At 53.7% G+C, this 21,259-nt stretch overlaps 1 protein-coding gene across 2 annotated transcripts in view; it reads left to right on the forward strand.

Moving 5' to 3' along the window:
- Nucleotides 1-21,259, forward strand: part of STK36 (serine/threonine kinase 36) — a 76,718-nt gene that overhangs the window by 1,490 nt on the left and 53,969 nt on the right. The window contains exons 2-5 of one of the 2 annotated variants that reach the window (XM_073635258.1): nt 11,145-11,229; nt 17,922-18,062; nt 18,304-18,381; nt 18,460-18,590. In XM_073635258.1, coding sequence (XP_073491359.1) covers nt 11,146-11,229; nt 17,922-18,062; nt 18,304-18,381; nt 18,460-18,590 — 434 coding nt within the window. In that variant the 5' untranslated portion in view covers nt 11,145. Of the gene's footprint in view, nt 1-11,144; nt 11,230-17,921; nt 18,063-18,089; nt 18,231-18,303; nt 18,382-18,459; nt 18,591-21,259 lie in introns of those variants that run through there. The other variant, XM_073635259.1, reaches the window with a different exon arrangement.

Below are 21,259 nucleotides of genomic sequence, written 5' to 3' on the forward strand. Positions count from 1 at the left end.
CACCATCCCTGACTCCTCCCACCATCCCTGACTCCTCCCACTACCAACCCCACTGCACCATCCCTGACTCCTCCCACCACCCCCTGACTCCTCCCACTACCAACCCCACTGCACCATCCCTGACTCCTCCCACCATCCCTGACTCCTCCCACTACCAACCCCACTGCACCATCCCTGACTCCTCCCACCACCCCCTGACTCCTCCCACTACCAACCCCACTGCACCATCCCTGACTCCTCCCACCATCCCCTGACTCCCACTGCACCATCCCTGACTCCTCCCACTTCCACCCCCACTGCACTATCCCCGACTCCTCCCACTACCAACCCCCACTGCACCATCCCTGACTCCTCCCACCACCCCCTGACTCCTCCCACTACACCATCCCTGACTCCTCCCACCACCCCCTGACTCCTCCCACTACCAACCCCACTGCACCATCCCTGACTCCTCCCACTTCCACCCCCACTGCACTATCCCCGACTCCTCCCACTACCAACCCCACTGCACCATCCCTGACTCCTCCCACTGCACCATCCCTGACTCCTCCCACTGCACCATCCCTGACTCCTCCCACTGCACCATCCCTGACTCCTCCCACTGCACCATCCCTGACTCCTCCCACTACCAACACCACTGCACCATCCCTGACTCCTCCCACTACCCCCTGACTCCCACTGCACCATCCCTGACTCCTCCCACTTCCACCCCCACTGCACTATCCCCGACTCCTCCCACTACCCCCTGACTCCTCCCACTACCAACACCACTGCACCATCCCTGACTCCTCCCACTTCCACCCCCACTGCACTATCCCCGACTCCTCCCACCACCCCCTGACTCCTCCCACTACCTCCTGACTCCTCCCACTACCAACCCCACTGCACCATCCCTGACTCCTCCCACTGCACCATCCCTGACTCCTCCCACTGCACCATCCCTGACTCCTCCCACTGCACCATCCCTGACTCCTCCCACTTCCACCCCCACTGCACTATCCCCGACTCCTCCCACTACCCCCTGACTCCTCCCACTACCAACCCCACTACACCATCCCTGACTCCTCCCACTACCAACCCCACTGCACCATCCCTGACTCCTCCCACTACCAACCCCACTGCACCATCCCTGACTCCTCCCACCATCCCTGACTCCTCCCACTACCAACCCCACTGCACCACCCCCTGACTCCTCCCACCACCCCCTGACTCCTCCCACTACCAACCCCACTGCACCATCCCTGACTCCTCCCACCACCCCCTGACTCCTCCCACTACCAATCCCACTGCACCATCCCTGACTCCTCCCACCACCCCCTGACTCCTCCCACTACCAACCCCACTGCACCATCCCTGACTCCTCCCACCACCCCCTGACTCCTCCCACTACCAACCCCACTGCACCATCCCTGACTCCTCCCACCACCCCCTGACTCCTCCCACTACCAACCCCACTGCACCATCCCTGACTCCTCCCACCACCCCCTGACTCCTCCCACTACCAACCCCACTGCACCATCCCTGACTCCTCCCACTGCCAACCCCACTGCACCATCCCTGACTCCTCCCACCACCCCCTGACTCCTCCCACTACCAATCCCACTGCACCATCCCTGACTCCTCCCACTTCCACCCCCTGACTCCCACTGCACCATCCCTGACTCCTCCCACTACCAACCCCACTGCACCATCCCTGACTCCTCCCACTACCTTCTGACACCTCCCACTTCCTCCCCCACTGCACTACCCACTGACTCCTCCCACTACCCACTGACTCCTCCCACTACCCCCTGACTCCTCCCACTACCAACCTCACTGCACCATCCCTGACTCCTCCCACTTCCACCCCCCACTGCACTATCCCTGACTCCTCCCACTCCCCCTACTGCACCATAACTGACACCTCCCACTACCCCCTGACTCCTCCCACTACCAACCCCACTGCACCATCCCTGACTCCTCCCACTACCAACCCCACTGCACCATCCCTGACTCCTCCCACCCCCACTGCACTATCCCTGACTCCTCCCACTACCCGACTCCTCCCACTCCCCCCACTGCACCATAACTGACACCTCCCACTACCCCCTGACTCCTCCCACTACCAACCCCACTGCACCACCCCTGACTCCTCCCACTACCAACCTCACTTCACCATCCCTGACTCCTCCCACTTCTACCCCCACTGCACTATCCCTGACTCCTTCCACTCCCCCCACTGCACCATAACTGACACCTCCCACTACCCCCTGACTCCTCCCACTATCAACCCCACTGCACCATCCCTGACTCCTCCCACTTCCATCCCCACTGCACTATCCCTGACTCCTCCCACTACCCAACTCCTCCCACTCTCCCCACTGCACCATAACTGACACCTCCCACTACCCCCTGACTCCTCCCACTCCCAACCCCACTGCACCATCCCTGACTCCTCCCACTTCCACCCCCACTGCACTACCCCTGACTCCTCTCACTACCCCCACTGCACCATCCCTGACTCCTCCCACTATCCCCCAGACTCCTCCCACGTCCAACATTCACCCCGCCTCCTTCCACTGCACCACCCCTGACTCCTCCCACTTCCACCCCCACTGCACCACCCCTGACTCCTCCCACCACCCCCTGACTCCTCCCACTACCAACCCCACTGCACCATCCCTTACACATCCCACTTCCTCCCCCACTGCACCATCCCTGACTCCTCCCACTACCCCCTGACTCCTCCCACTACCTCCTGACTCCTCCCACTTCTCCCCACTGCACCATCCATGACTCCTCCCACCACCCCTGACTCCTCCCACTTCCAACCCCCCACTGCACCACCCCTGACTCCTCCCACTTCCACCCCCACTGCACTATCCCCGACTCCTCCCACTACCCCCTGACTCCTCCCACTACCAACCCCACTACCCCCTGACTCCTCCCACTACCTCTGACTCCTCCCACTTCTCCCCACTGCACCATCCCTGACTCCTCCCACCACCCCCTGACTCCTCCCACTTCCAACCACCCCTGACTCCTCCCACTACCAACCCCACTTCACCATTCCTGATTTCTCCCACTTCCACCCCCCCTGCACCATAACTGACACCTCCCACTACCCCCTGACTCCTCCCACTACCAACCCCACTGCACCATCCCTGACTCCTCCCACTTCCACCCCCACTGCACTATCCCTGACTCCTCCCATTACCCGACTCCTCCCGCTCCCCCACTGCACCATAACTGACACCTCCCACTACCCCCTGACTCCTCCCACTACCAACCCCGCTGCACCATCCCTGACTCCTCCCACTTCCACCCCCACTGCACTACCCCGACTTCTCCCACTATCCCCCAGACTCCTCCCACTTCCACCATTCACCCCGCCTCCTTCCACTGCACCACCCCTGACTCCTCCTACTTCCAACCCCACTGCACCATCCCTGACTTCTCCCACTGACTCCTCCAACTACCAACCCCACTGCACCATCCCTGACTACTCCCACTCCTCCCACCATAACCTGACTCCTCCCACTTCCACCCCCACTACATCATCCCTGACTCCACACACCCCCACTGCACCATCCCTGACTCCTCCTACTTCCAATCCCCCACTGCACCATCCCTGACTCCTCCCACTGCACCACCCTGACTCCTCCCACTACCAACCCCCACTGCACCACCCTGACTCCTCCCACTACCCCCTGACTCCTCCCACTTCCCCTGCTGCACCATCCCTGACTCCTCCCACTGTCCCCCAGACTCCTCCCACTTCCACCGTTCAGCCCGCCTCCTTCCACTGCACCATTCCTGACTCCTCCCACCATTCACCCCACCTGCTTCCACTGTACCATCCCTGACTCCTCCCACTTCCATCCCCAATGCACCATCCCTCACTCCTCCCACTTCCAACCTGCACTGCACCATCCCTGACTCCTTCCATGTCCACCCCGCACTGCAGGCATCCCTGACTCCTCCCACCCCCACTGCACTATCCCTGGCTCCTTCCACTGTCACTCCGCCTCCTCCCTCTTCCACCCCCACTGCACCATCCCTGCCTCCTCCCACTGTCCCCCAGACTACTCCCACTTCCACCGTTCACCCCACCTCCTTTCACTGCACCATCCCTGACTCCTCCCACTTCCACCCCCACTGCACCATCCCTGACTCCCCCCACTTCCACCACCCCCCACTGCACCATCCCTGACTCCCCCCACTTCCACCACCACCACTGCACCATCCCTGACTCCTCCCACTGCACCATCCCTGATTCCTCCCACTTCCACCACCACCACTGCACCATCCCTGACTCCTCCCACTGCACCATCCCTGACTCCCCCCACTTCCACCACCACCACTGCACCATCCCTGACTCCCCCCACTTCCACCACCACCACTGCACCATCCCTGACTCCTCCCACTTCCACCACCACCACTGCACCATCCCTGACTCCTCCCACTTCCACCACCACCACTGCACCATCCCTGACTCCTCCCACTTCCACCACCACCACTGCACCATCCCTGACTCCCCCCACTTCCACCACCACTGCACCATCCCTGACTCCTCCCACTTCCACCACCACCACTGCACCATCCCTGACTCCCCCCACTTCCACCACCACTGCACCATCCCTGACTCCCCCCACTTCCACCACCACCACTGCACCATCCCTGACTCCCCCCACTTCCACCACCACCACTGCACCATCCCTGACTCCCCCCACTTCCACCACCACCACTGCACCATCCCTGACTCCTCCCACTTCCACCACTGCACCATCCCTGACTCCTCCCACTTCCACCACCACCACTGCACCATCCCTGACTCCTCCCACTTCCACCACCACCACTGCACCATCCCTGACTCCTCCCACTTCCACCACCACCACTGCACCATCCCTGACTCCCCCCACTTCCACCACCACCACTGCACCATCCCTGACTCCCCCCACTTCCACCACCACCACTGCACCATCCCTGACTCCTCCCACTTCCACCACCACTGCACCATCCCTGACTCCTCCCACTTCCACCACCACCACTGCACCATCCCTGACTCCTCCCACTTCCACCACCACCACTGCACCATCCCTGACTCCTCCCACTTCCACCACCACCACTGCACCATCCCTGACTCCTCCCACTTCCACCACCACCACTGCACCATCCCTGACTCCTCCCACTTCCACCACCACCACTGCACCATCCCTGACTCCTCCCACTTCCACCACCACCACTGCACCATCCCTGACTCCTCCCACTTCCACCACCACCACTGCACCATCCCTGACTCCTCCCACTTCCACCACCACCACTGCACCATCCCTGACTCCTCCCACTTCCACCACCACCACTGCACCATCCCTGACTCCTCCCACTTCCACCACCACCACTGCACCATCCCTGACTCCTCCCACTTCCACCACCACCACCACTGCACCATCCCTGACTCCTCCCACTTCCACCACTGCACCATCCCTGACTCCTCCCACTTCCACCACTGCACCATCCCTGACTCCTCCCACTTCCACCACTGCACCATCCCTGACTCCTCCCACTTCCACCACTGCACCATCCCTGACTCCTCCCACTTCCACCACCACCACTGCACCATCCCTGACTCCTCCCACTTCCACCACCACCACTGCACCATCCCTGACTCCTCCCACTGCACCATCCCTGACTCCTCCCATGTCCACCCAGCCTCCTCCCGCTTTTACCATCCCCCCCCCCTGCTTCCACCATCTTTCCCCCTCCATATCGGAGCCCCTCCCATCCCCGAGATATAACCTGGCTCTTTCTCTGAGAACTCTCGGCTGTAAGCCTTCCGGTCCTGGTGATTTATTTACACTAAGTTCTCTGAGAACTCTCGGCTGTAAGCCTTCCGGTCCTGGTGATTTATTTACACTAAGTTCTCTGAGAACTCTCGGCTGTAAGCCTTCCGGTCCTGGTGATTTATTTACACTAAGTTCTCTGAGAACTCTCGGCTGTAAGCCTTCCGGTCCTGGTGATTTATTTACACTAAGTTCTCTGAGAACTCTCGGGTGTAAGCCTTCCGGTTTTGTTTTTCTAGACTTTTTGACCACTGGGCAGCCTCAGAAGTAAGTTTAATGGCAGGTTATGAACTTTCCTGTTTGTTTATAGAAATGAGAAGGAGAATAATAGAGGAGAAGATTGGATTGGCTACCGCTGCCTTCTACCTTCCTCCTGATCCGCCTTCTGCTTTCAGTGGGAGGGGCCTCAGTCCTCATGTCCCCTCCCCTTTCTATCATTGTGTGAGGTTTCCAGGGATGGTTAAAACTGCACCATATAGCTTCTATATGTAGACATTACACCCATTAGAGGGCGCTGTGTACATGGGGGCCCTATTCAGTCTGCACTAGGGGCCCATAGCAGCTTCAGTGAGGGGAAAAAAATTATTTAATCGGCTGATTTTGTAGGTTTGCCCCACTGACAAAGAATCGATCGTCTATAATTTTATTGGTCGGTTTATTAGAACAGGGAGAGAATAACAACAAAAATATCCAGAAAAACCGCATTTCAAAAAAGTTAGAAAATGATTTGCATTTTAATGAGTGAAATAAGTATTTGATCTCCTATCAATCAGCAAGATTTCTGGCTCCCAGGTGTCTTCTATACAGGTAACAAGCTGAGATTAGGAGTACTCCCTTTAAAAGATGCTCCTAATCTCAGCTTGTTACCTGTATAGAAGACACCTGTCCACAGAATCAATCAGATTCCAATCTCTCCACCATGGCCAACACCAAAGAGCTGTCCAAGGATGTCGGGGAGAAGATTGTAGGACCTACACAAGGCTGGAATGGGCTACAAGACCGTCGCCAAGAAGCTTGGTGAGAGGGTGACAACAGTTGGTGAGATTATTCACAAATGGAAGAAACACAAAATAACGATCGATCTCCCTCGGTCTGGGGCTCCATACAAGATCTCACCTCGTGGAGGTTCAATGATGATGAGAACGGTGAGGAATCAGCCCAGAACTACACGGGAGAATCTTGTCAATGATCTCAGCTGGGACCATAGTCACCAAGAAAACAATCGGTAACACACTACACCGTGAAGGACTGAAATCCTGCAGCCCCCGCAAGGTCCCCCTGCTCAGGAAATCACATGTACAGGTCCGTCTGAAGATTACTAATGAACATCAAATGATTCCGAGGAGAACTGGGGGGAAGTGTTGTGATCAGAGGAGACCAAAATCAAGCTCTTTGGCATCAACTCAACTCTCCGTGTTTGGAGGAATGCTGCCTATGACCCCAAGAACACCATCCCCCACCATCATACATGGAGGTCCTATGACCCCAAGAACACCATCCCCCACCGTCATACATGGAGGTCCTATGACCCCAAGAACACCATCCCCCACCGTCATACATGGAGGTCCTATGACCCCAAGAACACCATCCCCCACCGTCATACATGGAGGTCCTATGACCCCAAGAACACCATCCCCCACCGTCATACATGGAGGTCCTATGACCCCAAGAACACCATCCCCCACCGTCATACATGGAGGTCCTATGACCCCAAGAACACCATCCCCCACCGTCATACATGGAGGTCCTATGACCCCAAGAACACCATCCCCCACCGTCATACATGGAGGTCCTATGACCCCAAGAACACCATCCCCCACCGTCATACATGGAGGTCCTATGACCCCAAGAACACCATCCCCCACCGTCCAACAAAGAGGTCCTATGACCCCAAGAACACCATCCCCCACCGTCATACATGGAGGTCCTATGACCCCAAGAACACCATCCCCCACCGTCATACATGGAGGTCCTATGACCCCAAGAACGCCATCCCCCACTGTCATACATGGAGGTCCTATGACCCCAAGAACGCCATCCCCCACCGTCATACATGGAGGTCCTATGACCCCAAGAACACCATCCCCCACCATCATACATGGAGGTCCTATGACCCCAAGAACACCATCCCCCACCGTCATACATGGAGGTCCTATGACCCCAAGAACACCATCCCCCACCGTCATACATGGAGGTCCTATGACCCCAAGAACACCATCCCCCACCATCATACATGGAGGTCCTATGACCCCAAGAACACCATCCCCCACCGTCCAACAAAGAGGTCCTATGACCCCAAGAACACCATCCCCCACCGTCATACATGGAGGTCCTATGACCCCAAGAACACCATCCCCCACCGTCCAACAAAGAGGTCCTATGACCCCAAGAACACCATCCCCCACCGTCATACATGGAGGTCCTATGACCCCAAGAACACCATCCCCCACTGTCATACATGGAGGTCCTATGACCCCAAGAACGCCATCCCCCACCGTCATACATGGAGGTCCTATGACCCCAAGAACACCATCCCCCACCATCATACATGGAGGTCCTATGACCCCAAGAACACCATCCCCCACCGTCCAACAAAGAGGTCCTATGACCCCAAGAACACCATCCCCCACCGTCATACATGGAGGTCCTATGACCCCAAGAACACCATCCCCCACCGTCATACATGGAGGTCCTATGACCCCAAGAACACCATCCCCCACCGTCCAACAAAGAGGTCCTATGACCCCAAGAACACCATCCCCCACCGTCATACATGGAGGTCCTATGACCCCAAGAACACCATCCCCCACCGTCCAACAAAGAGGTCCTATGACCCCAAGAACACCATCCCCCACCGTCATACATGGAGGTCCTATGACCACAAGAACACCATCCTCCACCGTCAAACATGGAGGTGGAGACATTATGCTTTGAGGGTGTTTTTCTGCTAAGGGGACAGGACAACTTCACCGCATCAAAGGGACGATGGACGGGGCCATGTACCATCAAATCTTGGGTGAGAACCTCCTTCCCTCAGCCAGGGCATTGAAGATGGGTCATGGATGGGTCTTCCAGCATGACAATGACCCAAAACACACGGCCAAGGCAACAAAGGAGGGGCTCAAGAAGAAGCACATTGAGGTCCTGAAGTGGTCTAGCCAGTCTCCAGACCTTAATCCCATAGAAAATATGTGGAGGGAGCTGAAGGTTCGAGTCACCAAACATCAGCCTGGAAACCTTAATGACTTGGAGAAGATCTGCAAAGAGGACAAAATCCCTCCTGAGATGTGAGCAAACCTGGAGGCCAACTCCAAGAAACGTCTGACCTCTGTGATCACCAACAAGGGTTTCTCCACCAACTACTAAGTCATGTTTTGTGAAGGGTTCACATACTTATTTCACTCATTAAAATGCAAATCAATTTATAACTTTTTTATGAAATGTGTTCTAATAAACCGACCAATAAAATTATAGACTGATCGATTCTTTGTCACAAAATCAGCAGCCAATCAAATACTTTTTCCCCTCGCTGTATATATAGACAATACAACCATCAGAGGGCGCTGTATATTAAGGGGCCCCATAACTTCTCTATAAAGACAATACAACCATCAGAGGACACTGTGTATTGAGGGGCCCCATAACTTCTATACAAAGACAATACAACCATCAGAGGGCACTGTGTATTGAGGGGCCCCATAACTTCTATATAAAGACAATACAACCATCAGAGGGCACTGTGTATTGAGGGGCCCCATAACACCTCTATAAAGAAAATACAACCATCAGAGGGCGCTGTGTATTGAGGGGCCCCATAACTTCTCTATAAAGACAGTACAACCATCAGAGGGCGCTGTGTATTGAGGGGCCCCATAACACCTCTATAAAGACAGTACAACCATCAGAGGGCGCTGTGTATTGAGGGGCCCCATAACACCTCTATAAAGACAGTACAACCATCAGAGGGCGCTGTGTATTGAGGGGCCCCATAACACCTCTATAAAGACAGTACAACCATCAGAGGGCGCTGTGTATTGAGGGGCCCCATAACACCTCTATAAAGACAGTACAACCATCAGAGGGCGCTGTGTATTGAGGGGCCCCATAACACCTCTATAAAGACAATACAACCATCAGAGGGCACTGTGTATTGAGGGGCCCCATAACTTCTCTATAAAGACAGTACAACCATCAGAGGGCACTGTGTATTGAGGGGCCCCATAACTTCTATACAAAGACAATACAACCATCAGAGGGCGCTGTGTATTGAGGGGCCCCATAACACCTCTATAAAGACAGTACAACCATCAGAGGACGCTGTGTATTGAAGGGCCCCATAACTTCTCTATAAAGACAATACAACCATCAGAGGGCACTGTGTATTGAGGGGCCCCATAACTTCTCTATAAAGACAGTACAACCATCAGAGGACGCTGTGTATTGAGGGGCCCCATAACACCTCTATAAAGACAATACAACCATCAGAGGACGCTGTGTATTGAGGGGCCCCATAACTTCTCTATAAAGACAATACAACCATCAGAGGGCGCTGTGTATTGAGGGGCCCCATAACTTCTCTATAAAGACAGTACAACCATCAGAGGGCGCTGTGTATTGAGGGGCCCCATAACACCTCTATAAAGACAATACAACCATCAGAGGGCGCTGTGTATTGAGGGGCCCCATAACTTCTCTATAAAGACAGTACAACCATCAGAGGACGCTGTGTATTGAGGGGCCCCATAACTTCTCTATAAAGACAATACAACCATCAGAGGACGCTGTGTATTGAGGGGCCCCATAACACCTCTATAAAGACAGTACAACCATCAGAGGGCACTGTGTATTGAGGGGCCCCATAACTTCTCTATAAAGACAGTACAACCATCAGAGGGCACTGTGTATTGAGGGGCCCCATAACTTCTCTATAAAGACAGTACAACCATCAGAGGGCACTGTGTATTGAGGGGCCCCATAACACCTCTATAAAGACAATACAACCATCAGAGGACGCTGTGTATTGAGGGGCCCCATAACTTCTCTATAAAGACAGTACAACCATCAGAGGGCACTGTGTATTGAGGGGCCCCATAACACCTCTATAAAGACAGTACAACCATCAGAGGGCACTGTGTATTGAGGGGCCCCATAACTTCTATATAAAGACAGTACAACCATCAGAGGACGCTGTGTATTGAGGGGCCCCATAACACCTCTATAAAGACAGTACAACCATCAGAGGGCGCTGTGTATTGAGGGGCCCCATAACATTTACATTTCCTGGGTCCGTATTGCTTAGTGTTGTGTTTTTTTCTATTGCAGGATGGAGAAGTATCACGTCTTGGATCTGATTGGAGAAGGATCATTCGGGAGAGTTTATAAGGGGAGGAGACGACACAGCGGAGAGGTGACCCCATATCCTTCTATTCCTATATCTTATCAGAGGTGTCACATCTCTAATGTACAGAGTACTACCCCTCCCCCAGTACTATTATAGTGTACCTGGCCTGGGGGGAAGGGCACACGCGTACCTATACATCTCACCCCTCCCCCCATTACTATTATATTGTTATAGTGTACCTGGCCTGGGGGGAGGGGCACACAGGTATCTTATACATCTCACCCCTCCCCCATTACTATTATACTGTTATAGTGTACCTGGCCTGGGGGGAGGGGCACACAGATATCTTATACATCTCACCCCCTCCCCCCATTACTATTATACTGTTAGTGTACCTGGGGGGAGGGGCACACAGGTATCTATACATCTCACCCCTCCCCCATTACTATTATACTGTTATAGTGTACCTGGCCTGGGGGGAGGGGCACACAGATATCTTATACATCTCACCCCTCCCCCATTACTATTATAGTGTTATAGTGTACCTGGCCTGGGGGGAGGGGCACACAGATATCTTATACATCTCACCCTCTTCCTCCATACAGGGATGCACCCTTGATAGGAACCCTCTTACTCTCTTGCTGCAGTGAGGCTTCTGCTTCCTCCCTGATGGTTGATGTATGCCATTACTCTGGCGTTGTTGGATTAGATGATTTTCCAGCCTGGATTTCCAATGTTGCAAGGACAATCAAATCGCCCAAAGGTCCAGGATGCTGATTGGGAGACGAGATTCCTCCGACACCCAAGTCTCCTGCACTGACAAGGTGTCCAGGACTCCTCCCCATCCTTTGGTTCTTAAGTGAGACTTTCCTAAGCAGAATTTCTGAGCCACCAAGCCAAGGACAACCAGGTCTCTGGTGCCGGGTGAATCGGTGTGTATTATAGGCATCTGGAGTGTAACCGAGTGAATGGAACCGCCTCAAAGGACAACACCACCCTCCCCGGAACTCTTTTGCAGAAACAAAGCATGGGGCGACTCCTGGACTGAAGAGTCCAAAGCTTGGAAAGGAGACTTTGGTGTTTGTTCTCCTCCTGGGAGTGGAGACTTTGGTGTTTGTTCTCCTCCTGGGAGTGGAGACTTTGGTGTTTGTTCTCCTCCTGGGAGTGGAGACTTTGGTGTTTGTTCTCCTCCTGGGAGTGGAGACTTTGGTGTTTGTTCTCCTCCTGGGAGTGGAGACTTTGGTGTTTGTTCTCCTCCTGGGAGTGGAGACTTTGGTGTTTGTTCTCCTCCTGGGAGTGGAGACTTTGGTGTTTGTTCTCCTCCTGGGAGTGGAGACTTTGGTGTTTGTTCTCCTCCTGGGAGTGGAGACTTTGGTGTTTGTTCTCCTCCTCCCGGGAGTGGAGACTTTGGTGTTTGTTCTCCTCCTCCCGGGAGTGGAGACTTTGGTGTTTGTTCTCCTCCTCCCGGGAGTGGAGACTTTGGTGTTTGTTCTCCTCCTCCCGGGAGTGGAGACTTTGGTGTTTGTTCTCCTCCTGGGAGTGGAGACTTTGGTGTTTGTTCTCCTCCTGGGAGTGGAGACTTTGGTGTTTGTTCTCCTCCTGGGAGTGGAGACTTTGGTGTTTGTTCTCCTCCTGGGAGTGGAGACTTTGGTGTTTGTTCTCCTCCTGGGAGTGGAGACTTTGGTGTTTGTTCTCCTCCTGGGAGTGGAGACTTTGGTGTTTGTTCTCCTCCCGGGAGTGGAGACTTTGGTGTTTGTTCTCCTCCCGGGAGTGGAGACTTTGGTGTTTGTTCTCCTCCTCCTGGGAGTGGAGACTTTGGTGTTTGTTCTCCTCCTCCTGGGAGTGGAGACTTTGGTGTTTGTTCTCCTCCTCCCGGGAGTGGAGACTTTGGTGTTTGTTCTCCTCCTCCCGGGAGTGGAGACTTTGGTGTTTGTTCTCCTCCTCCCGGGAGTGGAGACTTTGGTGTTTGTTCTCCTCCTCCCGGGAGTGGAGACTTTGGTGTTTGTTCTCCTCCTCCCGGGAGTGGAGACTTTGCTGTTTGTTCTCCTCCTCCCGGGAGTGGAGACTTTGCTGTTTGTTCTCCTCCTCCCGGGAGTGGAGACTTTGCTGTTTGTTCTCCTCCTCTCGGGAGTGGAGACTTTGCTGTTTGTTCTCCTCCTCTCGGGAGTGGAGACTTTGGTGTTTGTTCTCCTCCTCCCGGGAGTGGAGACTTTGGTGTTTGTTCTCCTCCTCCCGGGAGTGGAGACTTTGGTGTTTGTTCTCCTCCTCCCGGGAGTGGAGACTTTGGTGTTTGTTCTCCTCCTCCCGGGAGTGGAGACTTTGGTGTTTGTTCTCCTCCTCCCGGGAGTGGAGACTTTGCTGTTTTTTCTCCTCCTCCCGGGAGTGGAGACTTTGCTGTTTGTTCTCCTCCTCCCGGGAGTGGAGACTTTGCTGTTTGTTCTCCTCCTCCCGGGAGTGGAGACTTTGCTGTTTGTTCTCCTCCTCCCGGGAGTGGAGACTTTGCTGTTTTTTCTCCTCCTCCCGGGAGTGGAGACTTTGCTGTTTGTTCTCCTCCTCCCGGGAGTGGAGACTTTGCTGTTTGTTCTCCTCCTCCCGGGAGTGGAGACTTTGCTGTTTGTTCTCCTCCTCCCGGGAGTGGAGACTTTGCTGTTTGTTCTCCTCCTCCCGGGAGTGGAGACTTTGCTGTTTGTTCTCCTCCTCCCGGGAGTGGAGACTTTGCTGTTTGTTCTTCTCCTCCCGGGAGTGGAGACTTTGCTGTTTGTTCTCCTCCTCCCGGGAGTGGAGACTTTGCTGTTTGTTCTCCTCCTCCCGGGAGTGGAGACTTTGCTGTTTGTTCTCCTCCTCCCGGGAGTGGAGACTTTGCTGTTTTTTTCTCCTCCTCCTCCCGGGAGTGGAGACTTTGCTGTTTGTTCTCCTCCTCCCGGGAGTGGAGACTTTGCTGTTTTTTTCTCCTCCTCCTCCCGGGAGTGGAGACTTTGCTGTTTTTTCTCCTCCTCCCGGGAGTGGAGACTTTGCTGTTTTTTCTCCTCCTCCCGGGAGTGGAGACTTTGCTGTTTGTTCTCCTCCTCCCGGGAGTGGAGACTTTGCTGTTTTTTCTCCTCCTCCCGGGAGTGGAGACTTTGCTGTTTTTTCTCCTCCTCCCGGGAGTGGAGACTTTGCTGTTTGTTCTCCTCCTCCCGGGAGTGGAGACTTTGCTGTTTTTTCTCCTCCTCCCGGGAGTGGAGACTTTGCTGTTTTTTCTCCTCCTCCCGGGAGTGGAGACTTTGCTGTTTTTTCTCCTCCTCCCGGGAGTGGAGACTTTGCTGTTTGTTCTCCTCCTCCCGGGAGTGGAGACTTTGCTGTTTGTTCTCCTCCTCCCGGGAGTGGAGACTTTGGTGTTTGTTCTCCTCCTCCTGGGAGTGGAGACTTTGGTGTTTGTTCTCCTCCTCCCGGGAGTGGAGACTTTGCTGTTTGTTCTCCTCCTCCCGGGAGTGGAGACTTTGCTGTTTTTCGTGAGTAAGTAAAAGTCTGACTTGAGCTGCATCCAGGATTAGACCCAGATACTCCAAGAGATCATTCCAACACAGATTTCCAAAGGTTCAGGACTCGGTCACACCTCTGTAGTCAGGACCATATTACAAGAACCTGTGCTGACTGCTTCATCAGCATCTAGGTAACCTGCAATGTGGATGTCCTAAAAGCACTGAAGTCTCCCAGAGAAGCCAGCACCTTGGTGTATAACCGAGCGGCAGAAAAACTCTCAAATGACGGGGCAAAGCGAGGAAATTGCTGATGAGGAAGAAAGATGGGGACTCCCTGATTGGAGGTTATGACGGGCCTAGTGGAGTGCATGCATGTGTGGCATGCTAGTCTTGAAAGTGAAGAGGTTACTTAGGCCCCTTTCACACTGGGGCGGTGGGGGCGTCGGCGGTACAACAGCGCTATTTTTCTTTCAGCGGTATTCTTTAAGCGTTCTTGCAGTGGTATTCGGCCACTAGCGGTACGGTTTTAACCCCCGCTGGCGGCCAAAAAAGGGTTAAAATCCCTCGTACAGCGCGGCTATAGCCGCGCTGTCCCATTGATTTCAATGGGCAGGAGCGGTCAATACACCGCTCCTTCACCGCTCCAAAAAAGCGGTTTGCAGGACTTTTTTCACCGTCCTGCCTGCGCACCGCTTCAGTGTGAAAGTCCTCGGGCTTTCACACTGAACAAACAGCGGAGGCTGTTTAGGGGCGGTTTGCAGGCGGTATTTTTAGCGCAATACCGCCTGCAAACCGCCCCAGTGTGAAAGGGGTCTAACAATACAGGAATTTTCATTTGACAGAATAAGTCAGAAGTGACGGAATGTGTTGAATAGTTTTGTATGTATTTTTTTGTTTCTGAGCATGCGTAGTCTTCACTCTTACGATTTATTTATTTATTTTTTTTGTTCGAAAACCGTACTAATGAAACGAAAATCAGACGTTGAGTTCACATCCGTCAAAAAATTTATAGTCTGCACATCCAGCTTTTGTCTAACGAAAAAGTGAATTTGGCTATCGCAAGCACCGTACTAACGGTAAGATTTGCGGATGATCGATCGTCATAACATAATTGACGTCTGAAAATCAAAGCATGGGGCCTTTGGGGCCTTCAGATCAAAGACTGGGCAGGTGCCCCTTCGGAGTTTGGTACTGTAAACTAGTTGGAGTAGAACCCATTGAACTTTTCTGCCACAGAGACCAGTGTAAGAACGCACTGCTCCAGAAGACCTGCTAAGCTGTTCAGTGACAAAGGCAGGTTGGAAGTAATGAAACTGGGAGGGGACTTGGAGCAAAATGATCGCTTTTAGCCCCTGGAAACCACTGAGTTTTCCCCAATTTTGAGCCCTATGATTTTTCATCCATAACATCCTTTTTGATGGCATCCTGGGCAGCTCTGAAAGGAAGATGTCCCTTGAAGGGTATGAGGAACTAGGGCTGCTTATGTGCAGTATTTGAAGACCAAAACTTCAGCTAAAGAGGCCCTATTCACTGACAGGAGGCCCACCTGGGAAACAGGACTGGAGACCTCCAGTAACCCATCCACAGGCTACGGGCAGGAGCTCCAGATGTCCCATGAGCCCATCCACCGGCTACGGACGTGAGCGCCTAATGTCGGGGTGCACGACTGGGCCTTAGGTACCCATGAACCCGAGTAGTAAGAATAGGATCAGGTGGCCAAAAGTCAGTAGGTCACTGTAGGTGTCAGCAGAGGTGAAGTGAGGAAAGTTCCAGATGTCACTTGCAATCAGGAACAGTAGTGGGCGGGGCTTCCTCAACAATGCATGGTTAAAAAAAATAAATAAAAGGGGGACCATGCATGCGTAACTCTCCACCCAGCAGATACAACCTTGGCATCAACCCTTCTATACTAAAACCGATGGAAGTGAAACAATTAAGATGGCCAAAAGTCCTAATAATGAGGTCACTCCTGGTGCTTAGCCAGCACAGTAGAAGGTGACCCTTCAGAGATGGGGGTCACACCGGCCTCCTCGCAGTGACCCTTCAGAGACAGGGGTCACACCGGCCTCCTCGCAGTGACCCTTCAGAGACGGGTCACACCGGCCTCCTCGCAGTGACCCTTCAGAGACAGGGGTCACACCGGCCTCCTCGCAGTGACCCTTCAGAGACAGGGGTCACACCGGCCTCCTCGCAGTGACCCTTCAGAGACGGGGGTCACACCGGCCTCCTCGCAGTGACCCTTCAGAGACGGGGGTCGCACCGGCCTCCTGGCGGTGAGTCTTCAGAGACAGGGGTCACACCGGCCTCCTCGCAGTGACCCTTCAGAGACGGGGGTCACACCGGCCTCCTCGCAGTGACCCTTCAGAGACGGGGGTCGCACCGGCCTCCTGGCGGTGAGTCTTCAGAGACAGGGGTCACACCGGCCTCCTCGCAGTGACCCTTCAGAGACGGGGGTCGCACCGGCCTCCTCGCAGTGACCCTTCAGAGACAGGGGTCACACCGGCCTCCTCGCAGTGACCCTTCAGAGACGGGTCACACCGGCCTCCTCGCAGTGACCCTTCAGAGACGGGGGTCACACCGGCCTCCTCGCAGTGACCCTTCAGAGACGGGGGTCACACCGGCCTCCTCGCAGTGACCCTTCAGAGACAGGGGTCACACCGGCCTCCTCGCAGTGACCCTTCAGAGACGGGGGTCGCACCGGCCTCCTCGCAGTGACCCTTCAGAGACAGGGGTCACACCGGCCTCCTGGCGGTGACCCTTCAGAGACGGGGGTCGCACCGGCCTCCTGGCGGTGACCCTTCAGAGACGGGGGTCACACCGGCCTCCTGGCGGTGACCCTTCAGAGACGGGGGTCGCACCGGCCTCCTGGCGGTGAGTCTTCAGAGACGGGGGTCGCACCGACTTTGAACCTGCAGGTAACACAGAACACTATGTTCTGGAAAGGGCCACAATGCAGAGCCCAGTGTTCATGGGTCACATTCCAAGCCTAGCCCCCAACGTCCAGTCCAGCAGGGTATGAGTACGACTTCCAAAAACAAGCTCTGGGAGGATAGCGGATATCTGGATAGCGGAATACAGAGGCCGGCTCACGCAGCAACATAAAAATTAGCAAAGAAAGTTAAACTTTTCTCTGAAGCACAGAAATAGCGGCTGGGGGTAGGAGGGGTCATATTGGGCAGGCCCACAATTTTGTGTCCGATCCTCTTGTAGGTGGCAGTATAACCCAACAGCCTCTAAATTCATGTCAGACAAGCTCCTCCTCCATCTCCATGACGATCCGGTCTTCTTGCTCCTCAGGTTGTGGCCCTGAAGTTTATTCCTAAAGTGGGCAGATCAGAGAAAGAGCTCCGAGGTCTGAAGAGAGAGATCCAGATTATGAGAGATTTGTGTCACCCCAACATTGTGCGCATGCTGGACAGCTGTGAGACCGAGCGAGAGGTAAGAGACACCCCAACACTGTGCGCATGCTGGACAGCCGTGAGACCGAGCGAGAGGTAGGAGACACCCCAACACTGTGCGCATGCTGGACAGCCGTGAGACCGAGCGAGAAGTAAGAGACACCCCAACATTGTGCGCATGCTGGACAGCTGTGAGACCGAGCGAGAGGTAAGAGACACCCCAACATTGTGCGCATGCTGGACAGCTGTGATAGGTGACGTCTGTCCTCTTCTCTGGTCAGGTGGTGGTTGTGACAGAGTACGCAGAGGGAGAATTGTTCCAGATCCTGGAAGATGATGGTAATCTGTCGGAGGATCTGGTAAGAGACGTTCTCATTGATCGGTTTGTGAATGATCGTATGGCTGAGCTCTCCCGGGTGACGGCTGTGTCTATGTAGGTGCGGGATGTCTCTGCACAGCTGGTGTCCGCTCTCTATTACCTCCATTCTCATCGCATCCTCCACCGAGACATGAAACCTCAGAACATTCTACTAGGGAAGGACGGGACCATCAAACTCTGCGACTTCGGGTGAGTCTGAACCGCCTCTCCAACTTCACACTAATACATGGATAGTGACCCCCATAGAGCCGCTACACTGTAATACATGGATAGTGACCCCCATAGAGCCGCTACACTGTAATACATGGATAGTGACCCCCATAGAGCCGCTACACTGTAATACATGGATAGTGACCCCCATAGAGCCGCTACACTGTAATACATGGATAGTGACCCCCATAGAGCCGCTACAATGTAATACATGGATAGTGACCCCCATAGAGCCGCTACACTGTAATACATGGATAGTGACCCCCATAGAGCCGCTACAATGTAATACATGGATAGTGACCCCCATAGAGCCGCTACAATGTAATACATGGATAGTGACCCCCATAGAGCCGCTACACTGTAATACATGGATAGTGACCCCCCCCCCTATAGGGCCGCTACACTGTAATACATGGATAGTGACCCCCCCCCTATAGGGCCGCTACAATGTAATACATGGATAGTGACCCCCATAGAACCGCTACAATGTAATACATGGATGGTGACCCCCCCCCCCTATAGGGCTGCTACAATGTAATACATGGATAGTGACCCCCCCATAGGGCCGCTACACTGTAATACATGGATAGTGACCCCCATAGAGCCGCTACCCTGTAATACATGGATAGTGACCCCCATAGGGCTTCTACACTGTAATACATGGATAGTGACCCCCATAGAGCCGCTACCCTGTAATACATGGATAGTGACCCCCATAGAGCCGCTACAATGTAATACAAGGATAGTGACCCCCATAGAGCCGCTACAATGTAATACATGGATAGTGACCCCCATAGAGCCGCTACAATGTAATACATGGATAGTGACCCCCATAGAGCCGCTACCCTGTAATACATGGATAGTGACCCCCATAGAGCCGCTACAATGTAATACAAGGATAGTGACCCCCATAGAGCCGCTACACTGTAATACATGGATAGTGACCCCCATAGAGCCGCTACAATGTAATACATGGATAGTGACCCCCATAGGACCGCTACAATATAATATATGGATAGTGACCCTCATAGTACTGCTACACTGTAATACATGGATAGTGACCCCCATAGAGCCGCTACAATGTAATACATGGATAGTGACCCCCATAGGGCTTCTACACTGTAATACATGGATAGTGACCCCCCCTATAGGGCCGCTACAATATAATACAAGGATAGTGACCCCCATAGAGCCGCTACACTGTAATACATGGATAGTGACCCCCATAGAGCCGCTACAATGTAATACATGGATAGTGACCCCCATAGGGCTTCTACACTGTAATACATGGATAGTGACCCCCATAGAGCAGCTACACTGTAATACATGGATAGTGACCCCTATAGAACCGCTACAATGTAATACATGGATAGTGACCCCCCCCCTATAGGGCCGCTATAATGTAATACATGGATAGTGACCCCCATAGAGCCGCTACACTGTAATACATGGATAGTGACCCCCATAGAGCCGCTACACTGTAATACATGGATAGTGACCCCCATAGAGCCGCTACAATGTAATACATGGATAGTGACCCCCATAGAGCCGCTACACTGTAATACATGGATAGTGACCCCCCCCCCTATAGGGCCGCTACACTGTAATACATGGATAGTGACCCCCCCCCTATAGGGCCGCTACAATGTAATACATGGATAGTGACCCCCATAGAACCGCTACAATGTAATACATGGATAGTGACCCCCATAGAACCGCTACAATGTAATACATGGATGGTGACCCCCCCCCTATAGGGCTGCTACAATGTAATACATGGATAGTGACCCCCCCATAGGGCCGCTACACTGTAATACATGGATAGTGACCCCCATAGAGCCGCTACCCTGTAATACATGGATAGTGACCCCCATAGAGCCGCTACAATGTAATACAAGGATAGTGACCCCCATAGAGCCGCTACAATGTAATACATGGATAGTGACCCCCATAGAGCCGCTACCCTGTAATACATGGATAGTGACCCCCATAGAGCCGCTACAATGTAATACAAGGATAGTGACCCCCATAGAGCCGCTACAATGTAATACATGGATAGTGACCCCCATAGAGCCGCTACAATGTAATACATGGATAGTGACCCCCATAGGACCGCTACAATATAATATATGGATAGTGACCCTCATAGTACTGCTACACTGTAATACATGGATAGTGACCCCCCCCATAGGGCCGCTACAATGTAATACATGGATAGTGACCCCCATAGGGCCGCTACACTGTAATACATGGATAGTGACCCCCATAGAGCCGCTACAATGTAATACATGGATAGTGACCCCCATAGAGCCGCTACAATGTAATACATGGATAGTGACCCCCATAGGGCTTCTACACTGTAATACATGGATAGTGACCCCCATAGAGCCGCTACAATGTAATACATGGATAGTGACCCCCATAGAGCCGCTACAATGTAATACATGGATAGTGACCCCCATAGGGCTTCTACACTGTAATACATGGATAGTGACCCCCCCTATAGGGCCGCTACAATATAATACAAGGATAGTGACCCCCATAGAGCCGCTACACTGTAATACATGGATAGTGACCCCCATAGAGCCGCTACAATGTAATACATGGATAGTGACCCCCATAGGGCTTCTACACTGTAATACATGGAT

Source organism: Aquarana catesbeiana, linkage group LG06 (assembly GCF_042186555.1).
Source record: "Aquarana catesbeiana isolate 2022-GZ linkage group LG06, ASM4218655v1, whole genome shotgun sequence".
In the NCBI taxonomy this organism is placed as follows: domain Eukaryota; kingdom Metazoa; phylum Chordata; class Amphibia; order Anura; family Ranidae; genus Aquarana; species Aquarana catesbeiana.